The sequence below is a fragment of the Pleurodeles waltl genome, chromosome 10, assembly GCF_031143425.1.
Source record: "Pleurodeles waltl isolate 20211129_DDA chromosome 10, aPleWal1.hap1.20221129, whole genome shotgun sequence".
NCBI lineage: Eukaryota > Metazoa > Chordata > Amphibia > Caudata > Salamandridae > Pleurodeles > Pleurodeles waltl.
Genome location: NC_090449.1, coordinates 817,784,846 through 817,810,953, shown reverse-complemented (window position 1 = coordinate 817,810,953; position 26,108 = coordinate 817,784,846). Strand labels below are relative to the sequence as shown.

The following is a 26,108-nucleotide window of genomic DNA, read 5'->3' as shown; positions in this document are numbered from 1 at the left end:
GTAATCCTTCACTGTGTGTGCTTTTTCTTTGTAATGTGTAAACATTTTGGTTGTAGCATGTCCGCCCCTCAGGTTGCTGCGATGTTCACAAATGTGGGTCTTAACTTTGCTTGTGGTTATACCTACAAAAGGTAGGTTGCATGGGCAAGTGATAATATAGTCCGTTTGTTGGGTATTACAATTGGAGAAGTCTCTTATGTCCCATGTTGTATTGTCATTAAAGGTGACCCGTTTAGTAGCCTTTGTGAGATGGCACACACTACAATTGCCACATGGATAATGTTCTTTGGGTGGTGGTAGGTAATTGATACTACCCAGTTTCTTGCAAAAGTGGCGTGGATGAGTGTGCACAAGCATGTCTCTAAGAGAAAGTAGGGTACATAACACACCCTGCTTCGATGCCCCCTTTTCAATCATACAGTCTCAGTGAGATCTAGTAAATCATCAAAATCATTTAGAGACAGGTATTTTTAACTCACCCAAGACCCCACCACCCCTATCCCCCTTATGATCCACATTAGTGATACTACAACAGTGCTCCCGTGTATTTAGTTGATTGTAGCATGTCCTGCTCCGCAGTGGAACAGGAAGAAACCCTATGATGAAGCATGCCACCAAGGGATAAACCTGGTGGGTGAGGGTTTTTCTAATAAAGAAAATGTTCCTTCTTTCTCTGTCCATTCTGTGGTTTTTTACTTGGGGTGGTCTCTAGTTTGTAATGTTTATATAGTGGACCAAAATGAGGTACACTGTGCAGAGATCAAGCAATCCCCAGAGGTATCACAGAGGCACAAATGACATACCAAATGCTCTCTTTGGGTAGTGTGGTTGAGCAGGTCAGCATATCAGAGGGTAGTGCTAAGCATGAAAGACACACACTCATGCAGTAAGTCAGACACTCAATAAAGAATTCCGACACCAATTTATAAAAATAACACCTACTTTTATATAAACTTTGATACCAAGATCACTGGAGTCAGGTGAGTAATTTTCTCGTTATGAATTTTTAGAGTTTTAAAAGAAGACAGTGCATTTTTCAGGAAGCTGCAATGCACTCCTATAGAGGAAAATAAAGACTGCAATCCAGCTAGAGTACAACAACTTATGGGGCCAATCTCCTGGACTTAAGGGGGGTTTGGGGCAAGGTCCACGGCCACACCAACAGGTCACCTCGGGAAGCTCTGGTGCATCCAGGTGCAGAGTTGTGTTTTGGCATTGGGTGTCACATTCTTGTCAGTGGGCATCAGTACAGTTACAAAGTCATTACATGGATGGTCTGGAAGTACAGTCTAGGGGAACCCACAGGGGGGCTTAAATCTTGAGGTCCTCAGGCACGCAAAGACACTGTCAATCCACAGTTCATTGAAAACAGCTTGAGTTTCTTGGCCATACGTTGACGGACAATGGATTAAAATCTAAGCTGTAGTTAGTGCAAACTATCACCGGGTTAGCTGTACCCCAGAACAAAGAAGAGTTGGTGCAAACTATCACAGGGATGGTTGTACTCCAGAACAAAGAAGAATTGGCTTCTTTTCTAGGATTGGATGAGTTTTTTTTTTTTTTTTTTTAAAGTAAATTTGCGACAGAGTTTTCAGAGAAAATATTTGTGTTGCAAAGTGTGTTGAATAAAAATGTGGAATTCAAATAGAACAAAGTGTGTGATGATGAATTTATTCATTTGAAGGAGGAATTGCAGTGTGTGTAAAACTTTAAAAGCTACTGTTCGTATCATGAAAACATATTGTGCAGATAAGTGTGAAAGATTTTAGTGCGACATTGATTCAAAGATATGAGGGAATTGAAAGGACAGTGAATTTCATTTCACAATCGGAGACTGGCCGAAAGTAGATTTTCGGTGATTGAGCGTGAAGCTTTTGTCATTTTTTGGACTGTAAAAAAAAAAAAGAATAGTTTTCTATGGGGCAGAAACTTTACTATAAGGATGGATCATAATTTGTTAAATTCTTTATGAAGAAAACTTTGGATAATGTCCAGCAGGATCGCAGAATGGGTAGTAGTGGTCCAGGAGTATGATTTCCAGGTGCTGCATATCCAGGAAAGACAGATATGGTCGCAAATGGTTTATCCAGGATTGTAAGTGTTAAGTGGCTGGCTCAGTTTATGGTGTACACCTATGGTGTGACACTCTATGCTGAGTCCAAGCCACCCTTAGTGATATTGTTTAGCTGTCCAGGTAGCAAATGCTCTCTAGGGGTAGCTGTGGTGTGCAGCTAAAGGTTATCTAAGAGGGGTGTAAAGCACTTGCAATATCACAATAGTTAGTCAGAAACTGTTATACAAGAAAGAACCACACTGTAGGAAAGTAGCCTCTTTCTAGCTTGGTTACCCCCACTTTTGGCCTGTTTGTCAGTGTGTTTGACTGTGTTCACTGGGATCCTGTAACCAGGCCCCCAGTGACTGTGCTCTCTTCTCTAAATTTGGTTGCTGGTAACTGTTTATCCCCACAATTGGCGTACTGGTGCCCCCATGTAAGTCCCTAGTGTATGGTACCCAGGGCATTGGGGTTCTAGGGTATCCCTATGGGCTGCAGCAGTTATTCTGCCACTCATACGGAGCCCATGCAAAGGATTCTGCAGACCTACCATTACAGTCTGCGTGAACCGGGTGCACCAGGTCACTGTGAGTTAACCCTATGGTAGGCCCTTTAGGCCCAGAGGGCAGGGTTGCAGGTACCTGTGTGTGAGGGCACCCCTGCACTAGCAGAGGTGTTCCCACGAACTCAAGCCCCATTTTACTGGACTTCATGAGTGCAGAGATGCCATTTTTATGTGTACCTGGCATAAGTCACTACCTATACCCAGCTACAAAATGGTAACTCCGAACCTGGGCATTATTAGTATCAAACATGTCAGAATCATATCCCAATACTGTTGCCAGTATAGGAAGTATGATTCCATGCACTCTGGGAGCTCCTTAGAGGACCACCAGCATTACCACCATTTCTTGGCAGCCTAGCTGCTGCCACCCCTCACAGGTTTCTGCCCTCCTGCTGCTTGATCAAGCCCAGGAAGGCAGAACAAAGGATTTCCTTTGGGAGAGGGCAGTAATACCCTCTTTGAAATAGGTGTGACTGGCTTGAAGGGGTAGCCTCCCCAAGCCAGCCACTGGTTTGCTTTTGAGGGTGCAATTGGTGCCATCCTTGCATAAACGAGTCCACTCCTGCTCAGGGACCCCCAGTCCCTGCTCTGACACGAAACTGGACAATGTAAAGGGGAGTGACCACTCCCCTGTTCATCACCACCCCATGGGTGGTGCTCAGAGCTCCTCCGGAGGGTCCCTGGGTTCTGCCATCTTGATTCCAAGGTTGGCAGGGAACTCTGGGAGCATCTGAGTGGCCAGACCAGGCAAGTGACGTCAGAGGCACCCTCTCATAGGTAGTTACCTAGTTACGTGACCAAGCCCTCTCCTTGGCTATATAGGGTCTTCCTCTGGGGTGGCTCCTCAGATTTGGCTTGAAAGATTCCAGCAGGACTCCTCTGCAACTTCTGCTTCGACTTCTGGCCTCCGGAACCGCGACTGGACCCTCCAGGAACCTACAAGCTGCAGATCCACGAAGAAAACTCTTCTGCAACATTGTATCCAGAAGACTGCAAACCTTCAGCCTGCACAATAAGAAGAAGGAATCTCCCTTGGGGTGAAGACATCACTCCACTGAATCCGCAGGTACCTGGCTGCAATGACTACCGGCTGCGTTGATCTCCCCTCATCCTGAGTGGCGTGGGTCCCACTTCACTGGTGGTGGCCCGGAGAGTTCCCCTCTACCAGCTGTTGCACTTTGGTGGTGGTAAGTCCTTTCTACTCCGCGCAAGACAGCACCCCGTGTACCGCATCCTTTTCAACTGCCAAGGCTTGTGTGCTTCACCTCCAAGGGGAACTTCAGACAACATGTAGCTCCAGCCCCCAGCACTGCCTCCTGCAACTCCTGGACCTCTGCGTGGTCCTCCGGCGACATGGGAGCAACTTCTGTGGTGCTGCATGGACTGCTTCAGTGAATTCCGTGTCCCTGTCCTGTGGGACACTTGTGGGTGCTGCCCCTACTCCTGTGGGCCTTCTGCGATGCTGAGGGTTCCATGTGACTCCTTCTCCTGGGTAGAGTCCTCCTAGACCTTGGAAAAGGCCAGCTGTCAGGGCACTCATGATTAAAAGTTAATACGGTATAGAGACTTTAGCTTTGGAATGGCAATAACACCATAGAGAGTTCATACACCATTTATTTTTGCAGTACAAAGTTCGCCATCAATATAAGACAAATCATCCTTAAATTCGGATATTCATGCAGTAGCCAAAGCTTTAATGTTCATGTAGCAACCATAGCCAACACGTGTTTCGTCCTATGAGAGAGTATTCTCACGGACTTCATCAGGGCTGCAAAAAAAAATATATATGAAAACAATAACTAAAACAGTATTAAATATCCAAAATTGTTCAGAGCAGAACACGAAACCAACATCTCGTGAAAATTGTGAGAGCAAAGACCATGCCAAAAGTGAGTTTAAAAAAGTGCCAAACAGTCGAATGCAAACAGATCTATTTGATACAAGTTATGTTACTCAAAGGAGGTTGTCATAATAAAGAGATAACCATAGTATCTGAGCAGTATGACATTAAATTAATTATGAACTAATGTGAAAATTCCATGTATAAGAGAAATCATGGCATGAATGTGTAAAAATCCGTGTTAAGGCCAGTAATCACCGAAACCCAAGAATGAAAGGAGTGTCAGAAACCGAAGTTGAGATGTAAACCGACAAGACACGATGAAAAAATAATATTATATAACAATAACAGAAGTAGACACACACCCTAGTGTCCATGAAAACCTAAAACTACTAATGGGTCACTCAAACGGTATAAAGCCTACCTTGATTCAAAATAAGTTTTATATAGGAAATCAGTCCTAGTAAGACTCTGTAGAAAATCTGCAGAAATAACCATAAACGTTTTATTAAGTAATCAAAGGACTAATTATAAAGTCTAAAACGAGCATCAATATCAAAAAACGGCATAAAAGTATAGCCCTCGGGCCTGAACTGACCTATAATAAATACAAAACATTCCATAATACGTCGTATAATAGAGAAATCTTCATGCGTTACTTCAATGCGCAGTGCGGGGAGAAGAGTAATCGATAGCTAAGAATATAGCTGGGAAACCTAATGCGAAGAAAATACAGACCAAAGTAAATACAAAATTAACCTACAGAAAATCCAAGATGCCCATAGTACAATAAAAGCCCTTACCTATCTTCAAAGTAAATATCTATATCCAAGAGAGACACTCCGTGGTGCGATAATCCCACTAGGCTCTCAGTAACGGTGAAACGAAATCGTAGGTAGATCGTAAGAAGCGGAAGCGTTTTAAACTAACATCCCGTCAGATGTGAGGAAATAGAAGAAGGACCAAAATCTATTATCGGGCGCCATCTTAGAATTCTACGAGTGATTTTACCGAAGAGAACTGTAGCCGGTATGAACTAACCGTATCTAGGCTCCTTAACCTCCACATATCTAATAGTCTATAAAAATGACTACAAAATCAAGGAAGCGGTTGTCTCAAGAAAGACCCTAATGTGTAGCAAAGAAGAAAAGTGCCAAGGGCTATCTCAAAGTAGAAAGTATAATGTAGCTACCAGGTGGTATGAAGAGAGAGAAAAGGTATAGTGAATACATACGATGTTCCATACTCAAATCATGTGTGAACTTTCACGATGGCATAAATATAATATGTGACATACATGTAGGCATATATATAGAATATGGATTAATAAAATTTCCTTATTACAATTATAACTAATGGTCTGCTACATTGTATAGAAATCATTCATAAGGAAAAGTATAATCATTGTTATAGTCTTATAAGAAGTAAAACAGTAGAATGAGCAAAATTCAAAAGGACAACAAAAATCCCATGTTCTAAAACAAAACTGCTTGTAAATAAGTCACAATAGAGTATACAAGCCAATTGGCCATAGGTTAAGAAACAATTCATTATTATCAAGCTTGATAAATTAATGACAGTCTAGATTAGTAAAAAAGAAAAACACATATTAAACAGACAGTTGTATGTTAGAATGTTGGGTAAACAGAAGTTGCGTCAATCTCCCAAATAGTATTCCATTTCGAAATTGGTGTTAAGACCATCTTCTACCGCTCTTAATTTCAGGATCCAGTAGCATTCTCTTTTACGGAGGGCTAATTCTCTATTACCCCCTCTAGAGTCTTTAGCGATATGGTCAAAACCAAAGAACTCAAAGCCACAAGTGTTATTCTGTTTAGGGCAATGTTGCATATGGTTTACTATGGGATATCTTTCGTCTCCCTGTCTCAGGGCCCTGAAATGCTCACTTGTCCTAGTTTTTAGCGGTCTGATAGTGCTCCCTATATAATATAGGCCACATCTGCAAATAATCATATAAATGACAAAATTGCTATCACATGTGATATTAAAATTGATGTTGTACTGACCACCAGTAGAACTCTTAAATGACGATATACCTGACTTGGCCCATCTACACATTCCACAATGTCCACACTTGAAAAAGCCCTTACCACGGATAGTAAGCCAGTTATCCTGGTTTGGTTTACTATTGAAGTTATGACATAAAAATTTCTTAAGAGTTTTACCTCTTCTATAGGTAAGGACCGGGGTATTTGGGATCATTTTGTCAAGAATAGGATCTGATGTTAAAATGTACCAATGTTTCTTCATACATTTGTGTAGTAAAGTAGCAGTTTTGGTATAGTTAACAATACAACGAATAGTCCTATCACTTGTTCGGGATTTTTGAGCCAATGTGTCTGTCCTTTTAAGACGTATAGCCCTTTTCCGGGCTCCATCTATCACCCTAGAGGAGTAACCCCGGGCTTTAAATCTCTTGCTCATATCTTCTATGCAAAGTCCAAAATCTTCTTCACGACTACAATTGCGTCTTGCCCTTACCATTTCACCATATGGAATTGAATTGATTTGATGGACTGGATGCGCACTCTTTGCATGTAAAATGGAGTTACAGGAGGTACTTTTCCTATATAAACGACTCTCTATTTTATTGTTGTGAATAAAGAGTTCCACGTCCAAAAAGGGGATGCTGGTCGTACTACGTTCCGTAGTGAAATGAATATTAGACTCATTACTGTTTAAATAGTTAATAAAGTTGTCAAGTTCTTGTACATCACCTGTCCAGATCATCAAACAATCATCGATGTATCTGCCCCAATAGAGTATATCTGAGATCCACTTACTGCCCTCTTTGCTCCAGATCTTATTTTGTTCGAACAGTCCCATAAAGAGATTAGCATATGCTGGTGCGAATTTGGATCCCATAGCAACGCCTTGTTTCTGGCGATACCAGTCATTTTTAAACAAAAACACATTATTATTCAAGATCAAATCAACCATGCTAATCAACATTTGAGTATGGCCATAAAGACCTTGCTGGTCCCTGGCAGCACCTCTTTTCCTCCAACCGCGAATTTGCCTTTGCCAAGGCTTGTTGGTGGAAATTCTTCACCGACCCCCATCTGCAATCCATCTTCCAGTGTGGGACACCTTTTGCACGCATCAGGAACTCTTTTCCTGCTTTTATGCTGCAGTGCTGACCTGTCTTCTCTCTTCGTTGACCAACTCCCAAAGGTACCTCTCGGTGGGTAGTATCTCCTACTCCCCCTGGACTCCACAGACACTTCTGGACTTGGTCCCCTCTCTCCACAGGTTTCCATCTTCGGTAATCCATTGCTGTTTTGTGCATGCTGTTCTGGGTGTCTTCTTTGTCTTCTTTTTATCCTTTGGGGTGGATTTGGGGAAATCCAGTGTATTACTCCTGCATTCCTGGTTGTTGGGGGGGGGGGGGGGGGGGGGGGTACTGCATTACTTACCTGTGTGGTTTCCTAGTACTTCCAGCCCCCCTCCCCTCCACTCAATTTAATTACCTGGGTGGGGGTGTGGGGCCTGTGTTCGCATTTCACTTTCTTAGTATCTGGTTTGGGCTCCCCCTAGAAATTCCACAGGCTCCCGGGTGCAGAGTTGTTATTGAGCTGGGTGTCCCACAGTCTAACACAGGACTGGTTGGAATTTTTTATGGATTATTCAGGACCATTCCCAGGGGACCCTAAGGAAACCAGTTGGCACAAAGGTTTGATAGTGCCCCCACCCGTGGATACCCAGAAGGCTGGAGTACCTACACCAGGGAGCCCAAGTGCATAGGGGTGAAGTGGTGTCAGAAACCCTCGAAGTCAATGGGAGCCTTGGTTGCCCAGCTGCTGTTGCGACCCCTGGGCTGGGTTGGTAGAATCCAAAGGTGGATTCCAGACGTGAAGACTCTGAAAAAGAGGGGGGCAGGGTCCAGACCACTCTAAGATGTCGGTGCAGGTAGGCAATGCTCACCCTCTTGGAGGTTAAGGTCCTGCAAAACAGTGGAGGAAGAAGTCCAGCTGCGGAGTCCAGGCGGATGCAGGAGATCCTTGGAGTCTGCCCACAAGCTGTCCCACGTCGGTTGCCGGATTACAGGAGGATCAGTGGGCAACAGGACCACCAACAAGCCTTTGCAAATGTAAATAGCTGATGCAAGGAAGGTTGCAGGTTTTGGAGGACCAGCAAGGTCCTAGTGACTCATCCCCTGCAGGGAGAGCATGACAGGCCTTCAGCAGGAAGGAAAGCCAGGCAGAGTAGCACCCTCGAGTGATCCACTGGCAGCAGGCACGGGAAGTCGCAAAGATGCCTCAGCAGCACTACAAAACAGGATTCCCACGTTGAAGGAGCTGCAGAGTGGAAGCTAAACTTGGAATTGCAGAGATCTGGAGGATTAGGGGTTCTTGGAGTCTGAAGACCTCTTGGAGGAAGAGCCAACAAACCTTGGCAAGAGCAACAGTCACGATTGACAGGGGTTCTGTTCCATTGCAAGAGTCTACTGTCTCCCAAGATGATCAGAAGACAAGTTGGACCCGGAGAGGACCACAGAGCCACCACCTGTGAGCAGAGCCTTTTCATTGTCCATGGGACAGCAGAATTGACCAGCCGGTCATTGTCGTCTTGAGGTGCCTGAGGATGCAGGAGAGTGACTCATTCGCTCCAAGAGAGATTCCTTCTTGTTCCTTGGACGCAGGAAGAGTCCTAATGACCCTGGAGGATGCACAGCCACGGCTGTTGGAGAAATCTTGCAGGAGCTGGAGAAACAAAGTTGCAGTGGGAGCCCTCCCAACTGGATAAGTCTTGTTTCAGTTCCAAAAGCAGTCCAGCAGCAGTTCTGGAGGCCAGGAGCTTAAGATGTCTTCCAGAGAGTTCCTTGAAGAGTCTTGTTCGAATCTGAGTACCCACCCTTGGTGGAGCCCTAAAGTAACCCTAAAATGGGGTTGGCCACTCTCTGTAGTGACCTACCTATTAGAGGAGGTCAAGGACGTCATCTACTTTACCCTAACCAGTCAGATGCCCCCTAGGGCTTCTGCTCACCTTGTTTCATAGATGGCAGAATCAAGGGTCCACCTGGCAGAGCTCTGTGCACCCCCAGGGGAGGAGCAGGGGAAGTGGGGTTGTGCCGGAGCAGGAACTTGGAGTTCCTGAACAGGGGCAAACCAGATTATGCAAGGAGGGCACCATGTGTGCCCTTCAAAGCAGTCTGATGGCACTCGGAGGCCACCACACCCCAGCCCAGAGACACCTATTTCAAAGGGTGAGGTGGCCATGCCTCTCCCTTGCAGGAAATCCTTTGTTCTGCCTTTCCCTGCTTGAGCTAGGCTCATCAGCAGGAGGGCAGAACAGGGTCTGGGGACGGTTGCAGTGTGGGCTGGCAGCAAGTGCTTGTAAGGCTGCACAGGCAGAACTGGGGCATTCTCTAAGGAACCCCCACATGGGATCATGCAACTAGCTCTGGATTCGGTGTAGTTGCATGATTCCAACATGTTTGGTACCAAACATGCCTAGGTTCGAAGTGGCCATTATGTAGTTGGACCTCTTGTGTTGACCAGTGTCCCCTACATTCCTTAAGGTGGCTTCCTCACACTTACAAAGCCCAGAGAATGGAGTCTGGGGTTTGTAGGGGTACCCTGCTTCGGCAGGAGTACCATCACTCTTGGTGACTTACAACCTGCACTTACGCTGAAGGGCCTACCAGAGGGGTGACTTACAGTGTCCAAGTGCAGTGACTGTGATAAGGCAAGCCTTATATTGGAAGTGAACGGTGCTTGCACCATTTTGCGCAGGCTGCAATGGCAGGCTTGCAGACACAGTTTGCATGGGCCCTTGGCAGACCCCTGGTGTACCAATACCCTGGGTACCTAAGTACCATATACTAGGGACTTACATGGGTGCACTAGTATGACAATTGTCGGGTGTAAAAGTTTACCAGCAGCCAAATTTAGAGGAGAGGTCACAGATACTGAGGTCTTGATTAACATGATCCCAGTGCATTACACTCTAAACACACTAACACCAGGCAAAAAGTGGGGGTAACCATGTCAGAAAGGTGCTACTTTACTACAGTTAGTGCAGATGTGGAGGCATGCGAGGATGATTTCATGGAAGATGAAAATGTGTGTTTGAGGGAGTTATTGTAGAGGAAGAGTGGAGCAAGGAAATGGATGATAAGGTGTTGCTAAGTGTCGTAGTGAAGTAGGAGAAAGGTTGGGGTGGAAAAAGATTGTTGGATTGTGAGGTTAAACTGTATTGGAGTACCAGGAAAGAATTAAGTGACAATGGAATGGTGTTCAGAGGTACTAGGGTGATTCCTCCAGAATCTGAGAGAGGAAAATTGGTGAACATGGCGCATGAGGGCCATCAAGGAATCTCCGGATGTAAAGAATTTTTGCGAGCTTATTATTGGAGGCCAGAGAGAGAAGAGAGAGGAGAAGAGATATATGAGGAAGTGTACAGAGTGATGTCTTAGTGACAAGATATGTAAAACAAGGGAACAACCCATGATAGTGAGGAATTTGTCCAAGGAAGCGTGGGATGAAGTGACATTAGACATTTTAAGGACCACTTAATAGCAAGGAACAAAGGAAATGTATTATTGTTTTGGTGGTTCTCTATTCTAGGTGGCCGTGGGTGATGGTTGTGAATGAAGTCACCTCACAGAAGGTGATAGAATTTTTTTTCACAAGTATTTACAAGAGAAGGGTTGCCCAAATCAATATTGATGGACAACGGTGTTCAGTTTGTTTTTACACAAGAGGCATTAGGCACCAAAAATCTGTTATAACACCCAGAAACCAGTGGCACAATCGAAAGGATGAATCGTACCATTAATGAGACTGTACAGTTAGCAAAAAGTTCTGGGAAGGAGTGTATGACTGAACTTTGTAAGTTAGTAGAAGGGCATAGGGTGACACCACATGGTACCATGGGAAAAAGTCCCTTTGAATTATTTAAAGGGAGGAGGGACAATTTTGTGTTGTCACTGGCATGGGTTAAGCACTGTATTGGAGTCAATGAAATTTGTAAGGTTGATGGATGGAAGAAAAGAATGGAAAAAGTGATGGAGAGGAGAAAAATACTGATAAGAGAAGGCTGTCAAAACTGCAATTGTAAAGGTAGGAAACATTGTTAGGGTGAAAGCTCCTGTCACCCATGGTTTGTTTTCTAAATGCAGTTGTCCAATGAAAGTAATCAAGATTTTTAATGATGTGGTAAAAACCAAAGATGGGCGTATTTGGAATCTCAATAGAGTGGCTGACGTTTTGAAGGATGATCTGGTGAAATGTGATCTGATACTTAGAAAGGATGGCATCAAGGAGAAGCATTCAACAACAGAAGTGATGAAAGGAATATAGAACAACGGGGTGTTGTGAGGCATAATCGGATGCATCCAAGGCAGTTTAAGGATTATGTTATGTAAGCATAATCTGAACCAGTTCGTAGGGTTTTAGGCATATTTCATACCCGTTTCATTCTCTTGCTTTATGTTTTGTTTGTTTGTTAAAGGGAAGATGATGTGTTGTATGAGGAATGTGTGGTGAAGAAGGTTCCTTGGGTGTTTATGGATATATTATGGAATGTTGGGTGTTTTGGTGCTGGGAACACTGCTGGAGTTGGAGGCAGAGCAGTGGATAGGGCCTGTAATATGGAATAAACCTACTCAAACTGAAAGCCATTGTCCTGCGCCTCCTTTGCGCGTACCCTTAGACATATAATACTTCAAGATGTTTGTTATTGGGTCTATGTCACCAACAGCTCCCTGTTAGTGGAAGTCCTTTTTACCTTCAGAAGCTCATGCAAACAGACTGTCCTTTGTTTCATCTTTCATTTGTTTGCAAAGGAAAGCTATTTTATGCTAACTGACCACAGCACTGCTGCAAGCTGTGTTAACCTAGGCTAGGGTTAGGCGAGTTAAAGCTGATGCATAGAGGCATTCTTGTGATGGCACCAGGCAGAAGAGGGATATTTCTAACCATTCTGCTTTTCTAGAGTTGAAGAGTAGTGAATTGGCTGATAATATCAGATGATTGCGGACAATTGCTCGTAAGTAGAGCCAGCGTCATGTGTCATTTTCCAACACATTAAGTTGTGTGTCTATCCAGAAGTGAATCTCTGTCACTCGCCAAATAATGTGACCAATTTTCTATTCAAGAATTCCCGAAGACCGTTTTAGGAGATGAAGTGTTGATTCTCCGGACACAGTCTGTTTTTTATTGTTTTCCTCAAGTTCGAATAATGTGAATTGCTTTCAAAAAGTACATTGTTTCAAGAGACCATTATTATGTCCAGTAGAAGTGTGTGTGAGCTACAAACCTGGTGGCAAAAAGAATCCGATTGAAATGTAAGTAAGTGACAGAGAATGTTGGCCAACATACCGTAATCTGTTTTTTTCAGAAGCAGAGTTATAGTCCGATTAGAACATTAATGTCTCATGAATAAATTTAACTGCAACTTTGTCACCTTTTGAATTCCCCCAGGTACCAGAAAGGATCTGTAACATTTCCAGCAGCCGGTCCTGTATGCTGACAAGTGGCTCCCTCTGGGTCCATTGTGGCATTGCACTGCCTTAAAAAATGATGGTATGAGTATATAGATATCACCCCTGTAGCAGACATCCACTTCTTTCTTTCCCCTTCAACAGAAATATGGAACTTGGACATTTGTCGGGTTTTACCAGCGCTGAAATTGTTTTCCTCAAGACAGTGTAGTAAGGTGTAGTCTCCCCTGAAGGCCATAGGATTCAAATTGTACTGCAGAAACCTGCAGAAAACAGACGTAGTATACTTATCTGCAAAGTGCCTGCCAAGGTTGTAAGCATACTCCAAGCTTTGCGGCAAATGCTGTCTAAGGTGTCCAAAATCGACTGAAGCCACAAACTTGCTCCCACTCTTAATTTGCAGGCTTCCTGCTGAAGGTTAATCTCCAAGTCCGTCGCACTTGGGAAGGTTAAAGGACAAGTCTTGCATAAACACAATAAGTCTAACCAAGACTCTTGTCAATCCCATCACTCCCGCCCTGGGGAGAAGTTGTGCAGTTGGAAGTTGAAGGACCTAACTCCACCCCATTGTCTTGCCTCTCTGTGACGGGCTGGATCCTGATTGCCTGCACATGGCCCTGTCTTGTGCTGACTCTGCCTCTGGCGCTCTCGGCCTTGCAAGCCTCCCGTCCCGTGATTGGTGGGACGGTCGATGGCGGCGGGCTGCCGGGAGGTCAAAACTGCCACTAGCAGAACATGCAGTTGTCGGAGGTTCGGTGGAGGAAGACGACTGACCACAGGAGGAGGAAGACGACTGACCACAGGAGGAGGAAGACGACTGACCACAGGAGGAGGAAGACGACTGACCACAGGAGGAGGAAGACGACTGACCACAGGAGGAGGGAGACGACCGACCACAGGAGGAGGGAGACGACCGACCACAGGAGGAGGGAGACGACCGACCACAGGAGGAGGGAGACGACCGACCACAGGAGGAGGGAGACGACCGACCACAGGAGGAGGGAGACGACCGACCACAGGAGGAGGGAGACGACCGACCACAGGAGGAGGGACCACAGGAGGAGGGAGACGACCGACCACAGGAGGAGGGAGATGGTGAAAACCAGACGGACGAGGGAGACGGTGAAAACCAGACGGACGAGGGAGAAGCAGAGCGGTGTCAGCCCATAACCCGCGGACAGCGAATCCAGTCTTCCACTCGAGAAGACGTCCGAAGACGCCTGACGAGATCAGCGGAGACAGGCAACTGGGAGGATGGAACGTTACATCCCGCCACGCTTCTGGAGAAGCGTGGCAGTTCCAGGTTCGTGGGACCACGTCCCTGTGAGAAACGAGTGAGAGAGAACTGGAAGAGAGGAGGGGGGAGGGAGTTGAAAGGAACGGCACGGGCACTGAAAAGGGGGGAAGGGGGAAAACACCATCAAGCACCGTATTTAGCGTACTTCTCACCAAAGGCACCGCACACAAGATCGGTACAGGCACAAAATAAAGAAAAAGAGGCAGGAAGCAATAGAACAAGTCAAAACGGAAAAAGAGGACAGCGCCTAGAAAGAAATTAAAACAGAAAAGGGACAGATAACAAAACTCTGAGAGAGAAAGGAGAAAGACAGGAAGAGAACAAAGTAAGAGTAAAACAAAGGAGACCTTGATCACTTACTGTATTTATTCTGTTCTCTCCACATGTGCTTCCCGGGGGAACCTGTGAGACAAGGATACAGAGAGAGAGAGAGAAGAATGAGGAATGAACCACAAGAGAAACAGCCATCCTGCCCACCGCTCACGAAGAAAAGCTTAAAATATACCTGTACTTTAACTCACCAGTTGCCAAATTGAAACAATAAAACTCTTGTACATAGGACAAGCAAGTTCTGAGTAATCTCTCGACGCGACCCCGGTTACAGGTGGGATAGTGAGGAAATCCGCCACCATGGAAGAGAAGGCAACCATGGCCGACGTAATAGCCCAATTGGCTGAAGGACAACGGCCTCTCCAGTTGATATGGGAGCAACAAATGAAAGAAGCTAAAGAGGAACGTGAGGCGTTGCAGACCGCTCTTAAGAGCCAAGCAACAATTATGGCCAACAACCAGTTGGTGCATGAAACAGCATTGGGAAAACTTACCGACACCATCGCCCATACCAAAGTACACCCCAATGTACCGAGTAGTGTGTTGCAACGTTATCAGGAGCAGGAAGATCCTGACTCTTTCTTCGCAAACTTTGAGAGGGTAGCAAGTACAGCAAATTGGCCTGAGGACAAATGGGGCCAGTATATTGCCCCCCTTCTCACTGGTCACCTGCAGTCTACTTACCAAACCATCAATCCAAGTGGTACCCTTCCTTACATAAGAAAACCATTTTAGAACGAGTGGGTTTAGATAGCAAAAGCTATCGCTCCAGATTCCGACAAATGAAATGGCGACACCAGGTGAACCCCCGCGCCTTATACTAGAGTCCAACATGCAGCTGGAAGATGGTTACATCCCTCGGAAAAGTCCAGGGAAGAAATGTTTGACGTCATAGTTTTAGGGCAATACCTGGATGCCTTACCATCTACCACCTGCAACTGGGTACGTTAACATCCCGGTCTCACTAATGATACGGCTGTGGATCTAGCCTGTGCTTATCATAGAGGTCTGGACTCCAGTGCTACTGTGAGGCAAGCCCCTCCACCTCCTGTCCGACTGGTCCTAACAAGGAATGTCACCCATCGGCCAGTAGTGACGTAGAAAGAATAGCTCTAATTGATTCAGGTTGTAGCCAGAGCGTGATCAGGGGGGATCTAGTACTGCCAGGCCAGAAAGATACGGAAACCCAAGTCCTCAACGCCTGTGTACATGGCGATCAACAATATTACCCCCTTGCCACTATAAGGTTGAAGTGGAGAGACCGAACCGAGAGCCTACAGGTCGGGGTACTCTCCAAATTAGATGAGGACATTATTCTAGGGACAGATTATGAGGGTTTTCCCTCTTTATTAGAGAAAGCCGGGAGGGAGCACCTTTTGAGGGACTGGTGGAAGGAGGCACCCAGTGGGGTGATTATGGAGGAGCAAAAACCAGTACGGAAAACCCTCAGTAGGAGACAAAACAGGGAGCTACGGCATTCTTATGCCCAGTATATAACCCCCCCCCCCCCCCCCAAGATGAACCTATAGTCACTGGGAAGGTTTGCACGGTCACAGGTGATTTCCGGCAGAGTCAGAATGAGGACCCCTCACTGAAACACGCATGGCAACTGGCAGTATCCTGGGCAGTACAAGGGGTAGGTCCCAGATTCCTGATACGTAATAATCTATTGTACCGGAAACCTACTAACACAAGGGGAAATGAACTACAATTAGTTGTGCCTAGAAGTCATCGCCAACAGGTGTTACAGTTAGCACATGGGGATAATGGGGAAGGACACTTGGGGAGGGAGAAAACTGAGGAAGCAGTGCTTAGACTGTTCTACTTGCCTGGGGTTTATGCAGAGATTCGCAAACATTGTGCCGAGTGTCCCAAATGCCAACTATGCAACCCCTCCCCGCAAAGACCCGTTCCCCTCTAACCTCTTCCGGTTATCGATATTCCCTTTACCGGAGTTGGGATGGATATCATTGGTCCTCTCACCCCTTCTACTCGGTGTAGACAATATGTCTTAGTATTGGTGGATTATGCCACACGGTATCCGGAAGCCATTGCCCTCCCTAGTATGCATAATAAAGCCATTTCACAGGCAATGATAGAGTTCTTTTCGAGGGTGGGCTTCCCGAAAGAAATATTGACTGACCAAGGGACTCCTTTCATGTCCAGACTGATGACTGAAGTGTGTCGATTGCTAGGTGTGAAACAAATCCGTACCTCAGTATATCACCCCCAAACAGATGGGCTAGTGGAAAGATACAATAAGACTATTAAATCTCTTCTAAGAAAAAGCATATCTGAGGCGGGTAAGGATTGGCAAAAGAAACTCCCTTTGGTTCTATACGCTACCCGTACCCATGTACAGGCCTCTTTAGGTCATAGCCCCTTTGAGATGTTGTTTGGACGACAACCTCGTACATTGCTGGACATGTTAGCAGAACAGTGGGAGGACACTGAAGAAGAGATAAAAGACTTGTTAACATATGCCCGAGATTTGAGAGAAAATCTTCATACGGTATCGGAGGAAGCCCACACTGCTTTACGTGAAGCTCAGAACAAGCAGAAGCAAATATATGACACCAGAAGCGCTGTTCGGACGTTAGCAGTAGGGGATAAAGCGCTGGTCTTACTCCCTAGCACTGAGAACAAATTATTGGTTCGATGGCAGGGTCCGTTTGACGTGATTGCCCAAATCAACCCAACCACTTATAGACTGGCCATACCCCAAAGCGGTGGAAGGGAACAGATATACCATATCAACCTTCTAAAAAAAAATGGTTAGATCCCACCGGTGGGCAATCCATACACTACATTAACTCCGATGTTAATGAAGACATCCCTTATCCTTTCCTCCCTAACCAAGAGTTGTCCAACCCAGCAAAACCTTGGCTCAACCCCGCTCTTACCGGGTCGCATCTTAGCCAGTTAACCCACTTAGTAAACCTAAACCAAGACGTGTTTTCTAAATACCCGGGAAGAACCACCTTAATCCAGCATCCCATCCGACTCAAAGTAAATACAGTATCCCGACAGAGGCCATACCGCATCCCAGAAGCCAAACAGAAGATTATAGAAAAAGAAGTCCAAGCCATGTAAGCAGCCGGTATTATAGAACATTCTGCCAGTCCATGGTGCTCGCCCGTTGTATTGGTTCCCAAGCCAGACGGCAGTACCAGGTTTTGTGTAGACTGTAGGGGGGTCAATAACTTAACCTACTTTGATGCCTATCCCATGCTTAGAATTGATGAGCTGGTTGAGAGATTGGGCCAAGCCAGAAACCTATCCACGCTGGATCTCACAAAGGGTTATTGGCAAATACCCTTGAGAGGGGAGGATAAAGAAAAAACAGCATTTGCCACCCCTTCGGGCTTGTACCACTTCACCGTCCTGCCCTTTGGGCTCCACTGGGCCCCTGCCACCTTCCAGAGACTCATGGATGAGATCTTACGACCGTACCGGCAGTATGCTGCGGCCTATCTCAATGACATTGTTATATATAGCAAAACATGGGCAGAACATATGTCGCACCTAGATGCCATTTTACGGGCCCTGAGGAAAGCCCAGTTAACCGCCAATCCAGGGAAATGTCGACTGGGGCAAACTAGTATTAAATACCTGGGATACATTGTAGGGGGTGGTAAGATTAGCCCCCAAGTAGAAAAGCTAGAAGCCATTTCCCAAATGACATTCCCAAAGAAGAAAAAGATATCAGGGCTTTCTTGGGTTTAGTTGGTTATTATAGACGCTTTATTCCCCATTTCTCCACGATGGCAGAACCCCTTTCTAACTTGCCACAGAAGACGTGTCCCAATACCCTTGGTCCTCCTTCAGTATCTGAGTTACGTAGCTTTGACAGTCTAAAGACCGCTCTCACTTCTGAACCAGTGTTATGTTGCCCTGATTTCCGTAAACCCTTTGTGTTACTGACTGATGCCTCTGAGGTGGGCCTTGGGGCTGTACTGTCCCAACCGCAGGCGGATGGAACCCTAAACCCCCTATTGTACATCAGCCGGAAACTTCTACCACGAGAAAGGCATTATCCGGCTATAAAGAAGGAATGTTTGGCAATTAAATGGGCTATTGAATCTCTCATGTACCATCTGTCTGGCAGAACCTTTACCCTGGTTACTGATCACGCTCCTCTCACCTGGCTCGCCCGCAATAAGGACACTGATTCCCGTGTTCTACGCTGGTTCCTTTCCTTACAGCCTTTTTCGTTTCAGATTCAGCATCTTCCGGGGACACAAATGGTGACTGCGGATTTTCTATCCCGGTATCCGGCCTCTGAGCGTCCCGACCGGCCGCTTTCTAGGGGGAGTGTATGTGACGGGCTGGATCCTGATCGCTCGCACATGGCCCTGTCTTGTGCTGACTCTGCCTCTGGCGCTCTCGGCCTTGCAAGCCTCCCGTCCCGTGATTGGTGGGACGGTCGATGGTGGCGGGCCGCCGGGAGGTCAAAACTGCCACTAGCAGAACATGCAGTTGTCAGAGGTTCGGGGGAGAAAGACGAACGACCACAGGAGGAGGAAGACGAACGATCACAGGAGGAGGAAGACGAACGACCACAGGAGGAGGAAGACGAACGACCACAGGAAGAGGAAGACGAACGACCACAGGAGGAGGGAGACGGTGAAAACCAGACGGATGAGGGAGAAGGAGAGCATTGTCAGCCCATAACCCGGGGACAGCGAATCCAGAGTCCACTCGAGAAGACGTCCGAAGACGACTGACGAGATCAGCGGAGACAGGCAACCGGGAGGACAGAACGTTACAGCCCGCCACGCTTCTGGCGAAGCGTGGCAGTTCCAGGTGCGTGGGACCACGTCCCTGTGAGAAACGAGTGAGAGAGTGAGAGAGAACTGGAAGAGAGGAGGGGAGGGAGTTGAAAGGAACGGCACAGGCACTAAGAAGGGGGGGAGGGGGAAAGCACCATCAAGCACCATAAAGCACCGTATTTAGCGTACTTCTCACCAAAGGCACAAGATCGGTACAGGCACAAAATAAAGAAAAAGAGGCAGGAAGCAATAGAACAAGTCAAAAAGGAACAGAGGACAGCGCCTAGAAAGAAATAAAAACAGAAAAGGGACAGATAACGCAACTCTGAGAGAGAAAGAAGAAAGACAGGAAGAGAGACAAAGGAGACCTTGATCACTTACCGTATTTATTCTGTTCTCTCCACATGTGCTTCCCGGGGGAACCTGTGAGACAAGGATACAGAGAGAGAGAGAGAGAGAGAAAAGTGAGGAACGAACCACGAGAGAAACAGCCATCCTGCCCACCGCCCACGAAGAAAAGCTTAAAACATACCTGTACTTTAACTCACCAGTTGCCAAATTGAAACAATAAAACTCTTGTACATAGGACAAGCGAGTTCTGAGTAATCCCTCTGCGCGACCCCAGTTACACTCTCCCTGAGGCTATTCCTTGTACTTCCCAAGTTCCCAGAGTGACCGTCAAGCCCGGCAGATAATACCTTCTGGATCATTTTGGCCCCATGGAAGAGCAGAGGCCACTGGTCAGACCTCTGCCTGCAGCTGCAGCCCATACCACTACACCTATTTGGACGGCATCGTAGTCCTGTTGATTTCAACTCAGCCTTCTCCATTTGCACCTGCCTCAGATCCAACCCAGACACCTGTTTCGAACCAACACCAGCCCATGTCAGCTGATGACTTTTTATGAAATAACCGTGGTGCAGTCCCCAACTTTGGAGTATTCCTAGGCAGTTTGACTTTCACTACACCAGTATTTCCGATGGCTTGAGACCTTGTTGGTCAACTGTGGACTCCGTCCAAGGCCTCCTAATTGTTCCGCTTGATGACCAGCAGGTTGATAATTTAATTTACTCACTTTCTACCTGTGCTGGCCTAGTTTGGATTTACAGAATGTCAATGGTCTGCATAGGCCCCCTGAGACTAGAGGGACACCCCCACATGGACCTTTTACAGATAGTCTCTCTTTTGTGGTAGAGTTCTGCAGAAGTGTTGGAACTTCTGCTAACCCACAATGAAGACAAATTCAAGCCTATTGATTGAGACCTTGGAGCATTAGTGAATCCCCTTGCTCAAATGAACAAGTTTGAAGCACTTAAACAGCATGCAAACAATTGAAGAAGAAAAAACCTGACTCTCAAGAAACCAGACACCAGTTTATAAAAATAAATTGTATTTTTATGAACTTAAAGACTCAAATATGAAAAAGAACCCCCAGTGTTCCGTGTTTCTAGATTTTTGAAGAAACAAATCATTCAACTGCAAACAAGCGCTGCCAAATTTTACACAAACTTTTTCAGCAAAAAGCTTGCATCCAAAGATGAATGCGGTCACTTGCAAGTTCTTTGGATAACCAACTCCTGTGGGAGCCAGTCAAGAGGATCAACAAGGTCCAGAGGAACAGTTGCTCTTGCAAGACACGCAGTCTCCAGGCTAGTTCCAGTGTTAGTGGTCAGTTGCCATTAACTTCTATAGAGTGATCCAGATTCAAGGGGTATAGGATGCTCAAGCATGCTGAAGAAGCTGTGCGGTTGCTGGGGGTCTTCCTAGGGGTACTCCTTTGTCTTCAGCCCAGTTGGGAATACTTTGGTCACTCGAGTCAGTGCCCCTTGATATCCTCTTTGGTCCAGCAAAAGTCCAATTGCCACTCGACTACTGATCTACTGGCGCAACAAAATCAGCATTTCTTTTCCTTTTGCGATAACTTTCTGATGTTTACATCTACCTGTGGATTCCTCACCTTTTGAATACCCCCAATGCGCCACGGGTAGACTCTGTATCCACCAGAAAAAGCATTACCAACAGTAACAAAGTTGTTCTTCTGTACGACCAAATTGTGCTCCCACAACTCTCTTGGGTCCAGCGCACTCAGGTGGAACTCTTAGGCTTCACTTCTCGGTCTCCTAGGCCACTCGTTGACGATCCAGTGATCAGGGCTACCAGCTACCCCAGACCAGCTTCCTCATCTTTTGTGGCCCAGTGCTGTCAGCAGGAAGGCAGCTAACGGAGTCTCTGTTTCTGGCCGGGCTCAGGGGATAACTTCACTAGCAGAACACAGTGACACCACTGCCCAAGAGCAGCAGGTGCAGTCCCACTTCATTGCTGCCTCTTCTTACCCAGGAACAAGGTCAGCAGGGCAGTACTTCGGTCCTCATCTCCAGCCCAGCCAAGACTTGAGTTCTGGGTGCCAGGGGTCTCCCTTTTATGCCTAGAAGGTGCCCTTATGGGAGGTTGCGGTCAGTAGCCAATGGGCTGCTTGGTTCCCTCCTGCCTGATGACCGCTTCCTGTGAAGTGTGGTATCTAGCTATCTCAAAATGCTCTATTCTGCCCACTTGCAAGATGGCTGAACCCCTCTCTTGGTGTGTAAAGCTCAGTAACACGCCCTAATGGTATTGCCTCCTGGGGGCTGCATGCCCATAGGAAGAATGGTTTGGCCATTGTTTCCCCTTCTTTGCCCCTGACTCCAACCCATCTACCGAAACAAAAGTGCAACCCCTCTTGTGGATGTTCACCATTTGCCCTTCAAAGGCCGCTTACATTTTGACGCTCTCTTTTTGGGATAACCCGTGTGGCATCCTGTCAAGTGTAGGTAACACCTCCTTCAGTGACAGGCTTCTATTGCTACCTGTCCTAGGGGTTATTTACATGCCTCCCCATTGGGGCTGAAGGCTGTCTTGTGGCCTGAATCTGCAGGCGGCCACTGAGTAACTTGGGCACCAGAGTGGCATCATTCTAAAAGTTGCATGTAGTAAGAATTTACATTGATTTAGTCTTGGGCATCAAGTTGGGCTTAATGTAACGAGTTGTTTGGTGCCTTGAAATACCAAGTTTAGTAGTCCCATTCAGAAGTTACCACAGATAAGTTGTAAGCGTGTAACTGTATACTTGCTAATGGGGCTACTAGCCTCTCACATTGAAAACAAAAATTGCAAGGTTTGTTATTAGAACATGTAAAACATGTTCTGTTTTTCAGTTGCTGCACAAAGCCTTTAGACTCGATAGGCCTGCTGTTGGGTGACTTATACACATTAAAAAGGGGGGGGTGGGCTTTATCATTGTGTGAAATTGCAAATTCGAGTTAGCAGTGGTTAATCTGCTATACCAGTCTGCAGTGGCAGGCTGGGAGACACGTTTTACCTTGTCCCAAGTGCTACAGGACCTGGGGGGAGGGCAGTCTAGCTTTCTGCCCTGAGTACTCCTATTTCCATATAAGGACTTAAGAGGAAGTTAGCATATGCCAGTTGGCATAGGCCAATTAAACATACATGTTTAAGGGTCAGGGTACTGGCACTGGTCTGGTTAGCAGGCCTCCGTGCACTCCGAGTTGAAAAGCCAGCAGCAGCCGCGGTCTAAAACTTTGGGGGGTGATCATGGCAAAAGGGGCATTTTCTTACACATTTACTGTTTTTTAGAAAACGCATTTACCACCCTCTCTCCTTTCCATTCTGATGAGTGTACTTTTAGGATTTTAGAAAGGCAAAGAGTTAAGTTTGGCACATTGTGCAGTGTATTACAGCTGACCTCCGTGTATGGGCGAGGAAGGCTTGAACAAGAAAACTGACATCAGCATGTAGGAATGGCACCTTTATATGTCTCATCACTTACTTCCAGAAGCGTTACGATGGCGCTGCGGAGTCTGATCAACTACCTGTCGATGCCCTGGAGCAATTGCAGAAAAAGTTTCAGATTAAGCCCTGCCCATGGGGGTTTCAAAGGTGAGGAATCTGGGGGCACCGCGTGCCTGCTAGAAAGAGCGTTACAGAAAGTAAGTTGCTCTACCCAGTGGTTGCAGCTCTTCCTCTGAAAGTTTGCAACTAACCTCTTTGATTCCATTGCCTTCTTAATATATAGCTAAAGAGAGGCCCTATGTGTTGATTCCAAAAAACTGCTATCTTGTTGCATATTAAACTGTTAAATATTAATTGAACAGTGAACTGTATACTTCTAATTGAGGTTATTCAAAGTTCATTGTCGCAATTAACTGAGCAAAACTGCAGTACACTGTGGCTCACATTAGATCTTCATCCATGGAAATGGATGTAGGACAAACCAAGCTAGAGCCAGGGCTTTAAGAGGGTCGGGTTACCCGGGGTTTCAGACCTGGTAGTAATTGAAAACGGACATTGAACCAGGTCCATATCGGGCCCTATGTTAATGTCTTCAACTTTTAGGGCAAAAACACTGGTAGACGTCTGAACAATACACGTGAACAAAGTTAGGGTAATACATGTCGGTGATTTAATTCCTGTTTAATGTTTCACCTGTTTTACTTAATCTTGCAATCCTTAATAGGGTTAACTATTTCCAAGATTTTCTGTTTCTGTATTTTTTGTGTTGCATATTACTCATGTATAGTGCATACTTTGAATTGAGTCAGTTTCATGTGTTTAGAATGAGCCACGATTGAGAACTTTGCAGTTGAGGCTGAAGGGAGTGAGTTTCTCCCAGTGCCTGTCAGGTGGTCAGAAAAATGTTAAGAATATGTGGTCATCCAAGCATTGGTCTCTGCTGACTGCAGAGAGTAATGGTTATGTATTCTAGTTGCAATTGTGATTCTGTGCAAATATGTGAAAGAGGTACACAGTTGTCAAAATAATGACATGGCAAAAATAAAAGAAAATAGTGCTTACAGCTGAGGGGCTGTGTTGTGTGACTTGGGTTGGTCAAGTAAAAGTGATGCGGAAAGTGCATTCAAGAGAGTGGAAATAGGGTGCTGAAGAGGTGAGGTGTAAAATATGCAGTTGGATGAGATGTGGCGAGGAAAAAGGAAGGGCATACATGTCTAACATAAATGAACATAACTGGAGTGACTGACACACTGAAGACCACTACCACAGGCCTCATTGATGTTTAATTAACAGACTCACAATTTCAGAATCGAAACATTTTCAATTTGAATTAGATACAACAGTGTTTATAATTGACAAGAAAATCATTGTTGATAGTCATTTGTTTTAAACAGCTAACAATCCTTGAGAAATCCAATACCCCTGGCTGGTTTTAAATATATGTCAATCGTTATACTGTAAATCTGAAAGGAATAACCGCTCAGGCAGGAGCCAAAATATACTGGTCCGGTGTCGCATCATCTTAATCACAGAAATATAGCTTACATTTTTACGCCACACCTTTAATTATATAAGCCACGCCCCTTTAAGAGACCCTCTCCCCAGTTTTTTCTTCTCACTTAAAGCCCTGGCTGGGGCACAAAATATCTCACGACATGTTTTTATTTGGATGGCTTAATCAAGCTCTCTCTACCAGGGTAAGGCATAAAACAACTGTGTGAGAGTGGACATCTTTGCAGGAAATTTGTAAATTAGCCATTAGATTTATCCTGAACGTTTTGCACATTATTGCTTAAACTCTGGCAGAGAGAAGCATTGGTTTTACGAATCCTCCCTGAAAGTGTTTATGTACTAGTCTGAATACTTGAATCCAAACATTTATGATATAGTTATGAATTCTTTCAAAGTTAAAGTGTACGGGATGGGACTGATATTCAGTCGAAAACCTAGTTACCTTTATGTCGTGTATATCCTATAAACGCTAGTACATCCCACTGTTGCAGCGCACCACACAAGTTGTGGTCATCTGCGCCATAGCTCTTTGAAAAAGATCCGTAGGGTATTTACCTAAAGCTATGGTAACTTGAAGGCGTTTTCCCTTCTGCTGCGAGATGGCGTAACCGTTTTCTTGATTGTTAGTTGTGTTAGAACCAGTACTGTAATAAGGGGAATCCAGCCGGACCACGGATCGGGCAGCTATTAATAAACTGGATCGCGAATCCGTCTGGCCCAAGTAAAATATGCTGAATTTGTCCCGGTGTAAAATTCCTACACTGGGACAAAATTCAGCAGCAGCCACATGTTGTCTGCTTCCTGTTCGGAGCAGCAAGGGGCAGGCGGCTACGGGCCTTCTATTTTTAAGATTCCATTAAATTCGCTCGAAAAAGGGGTGAATTTAAAGGGTATCGGCCCTCCTTCTGATCGAGTATGATCCTGGCTGGGGTCTATCGGGAGCCCAATACTGTGGTTATTATATGTAGTGGTTCGGTGAAAGAATATTGTAGTATCTGTGGCTTTTTAATGATGGAACTGTTGTTTTATGCTTTTCTTTTCTAGTCACTTCTCACTTTATGTAACCGTGGCTATTTTTTAAACGTTCAACCTTCTCTAACTAGCTTTGATGCAGAAAGTGCTTAGTGTTTCTTTACCTACTCAGTTGTTTAGTTACTATGTTTGTATTTTAGGTGTGTGTACATATTTGTTTACCAGTTAAATGGAATAAAAGCAAATACGTGTCTGGAGGGTTGCCCAGTAAGTGGCCGAAGTGTTCCTAATTTTTATTTTCTTTATTTTAAGTATTGAAAAGTGAGGTCCATGACCTGAGAGTGGTTCTTCGTTCTGCGGACCGGGAGCTCAGTGTCCTGAAGGCTGAGTACAGCTCATTCAAAGAAAAGCAGGAGAAAGAGCTAGGCCAGCTGTCCGACAGGCACATGAACCTCCAGCTCCAGCTCGACAGTGTCAGGTATAGCATTTATTCACGTTTTACCTTTGCAGCTTT

General features: G+C 45.6%; 1 protein-coding gene across 2 annotated transcripts in view; it reads left to right on the top strand.

Annotated features, from left to right (window-relative positions):
• KIF15 (kinesin family member 15) overlaps window positions 1-26,108 on the top strand; it is a 930,781-nt gene that overhangs the window by 366,016 nt on the left and 538,657 nt on the right. For both annotated transcript variants that reach the window (XM_069211483.1, XM_069211481.1), the window contains exon 20: window positions 25,907-26,072. In XM_069211483.1, coding sequence (XP_069067584.1) covers window positions 25,907-26,072 — 166 coding nt within the window. The remainder of the gene's footprint in view (window positions 1-25,906; window positions 26,073-26,108) is intronic.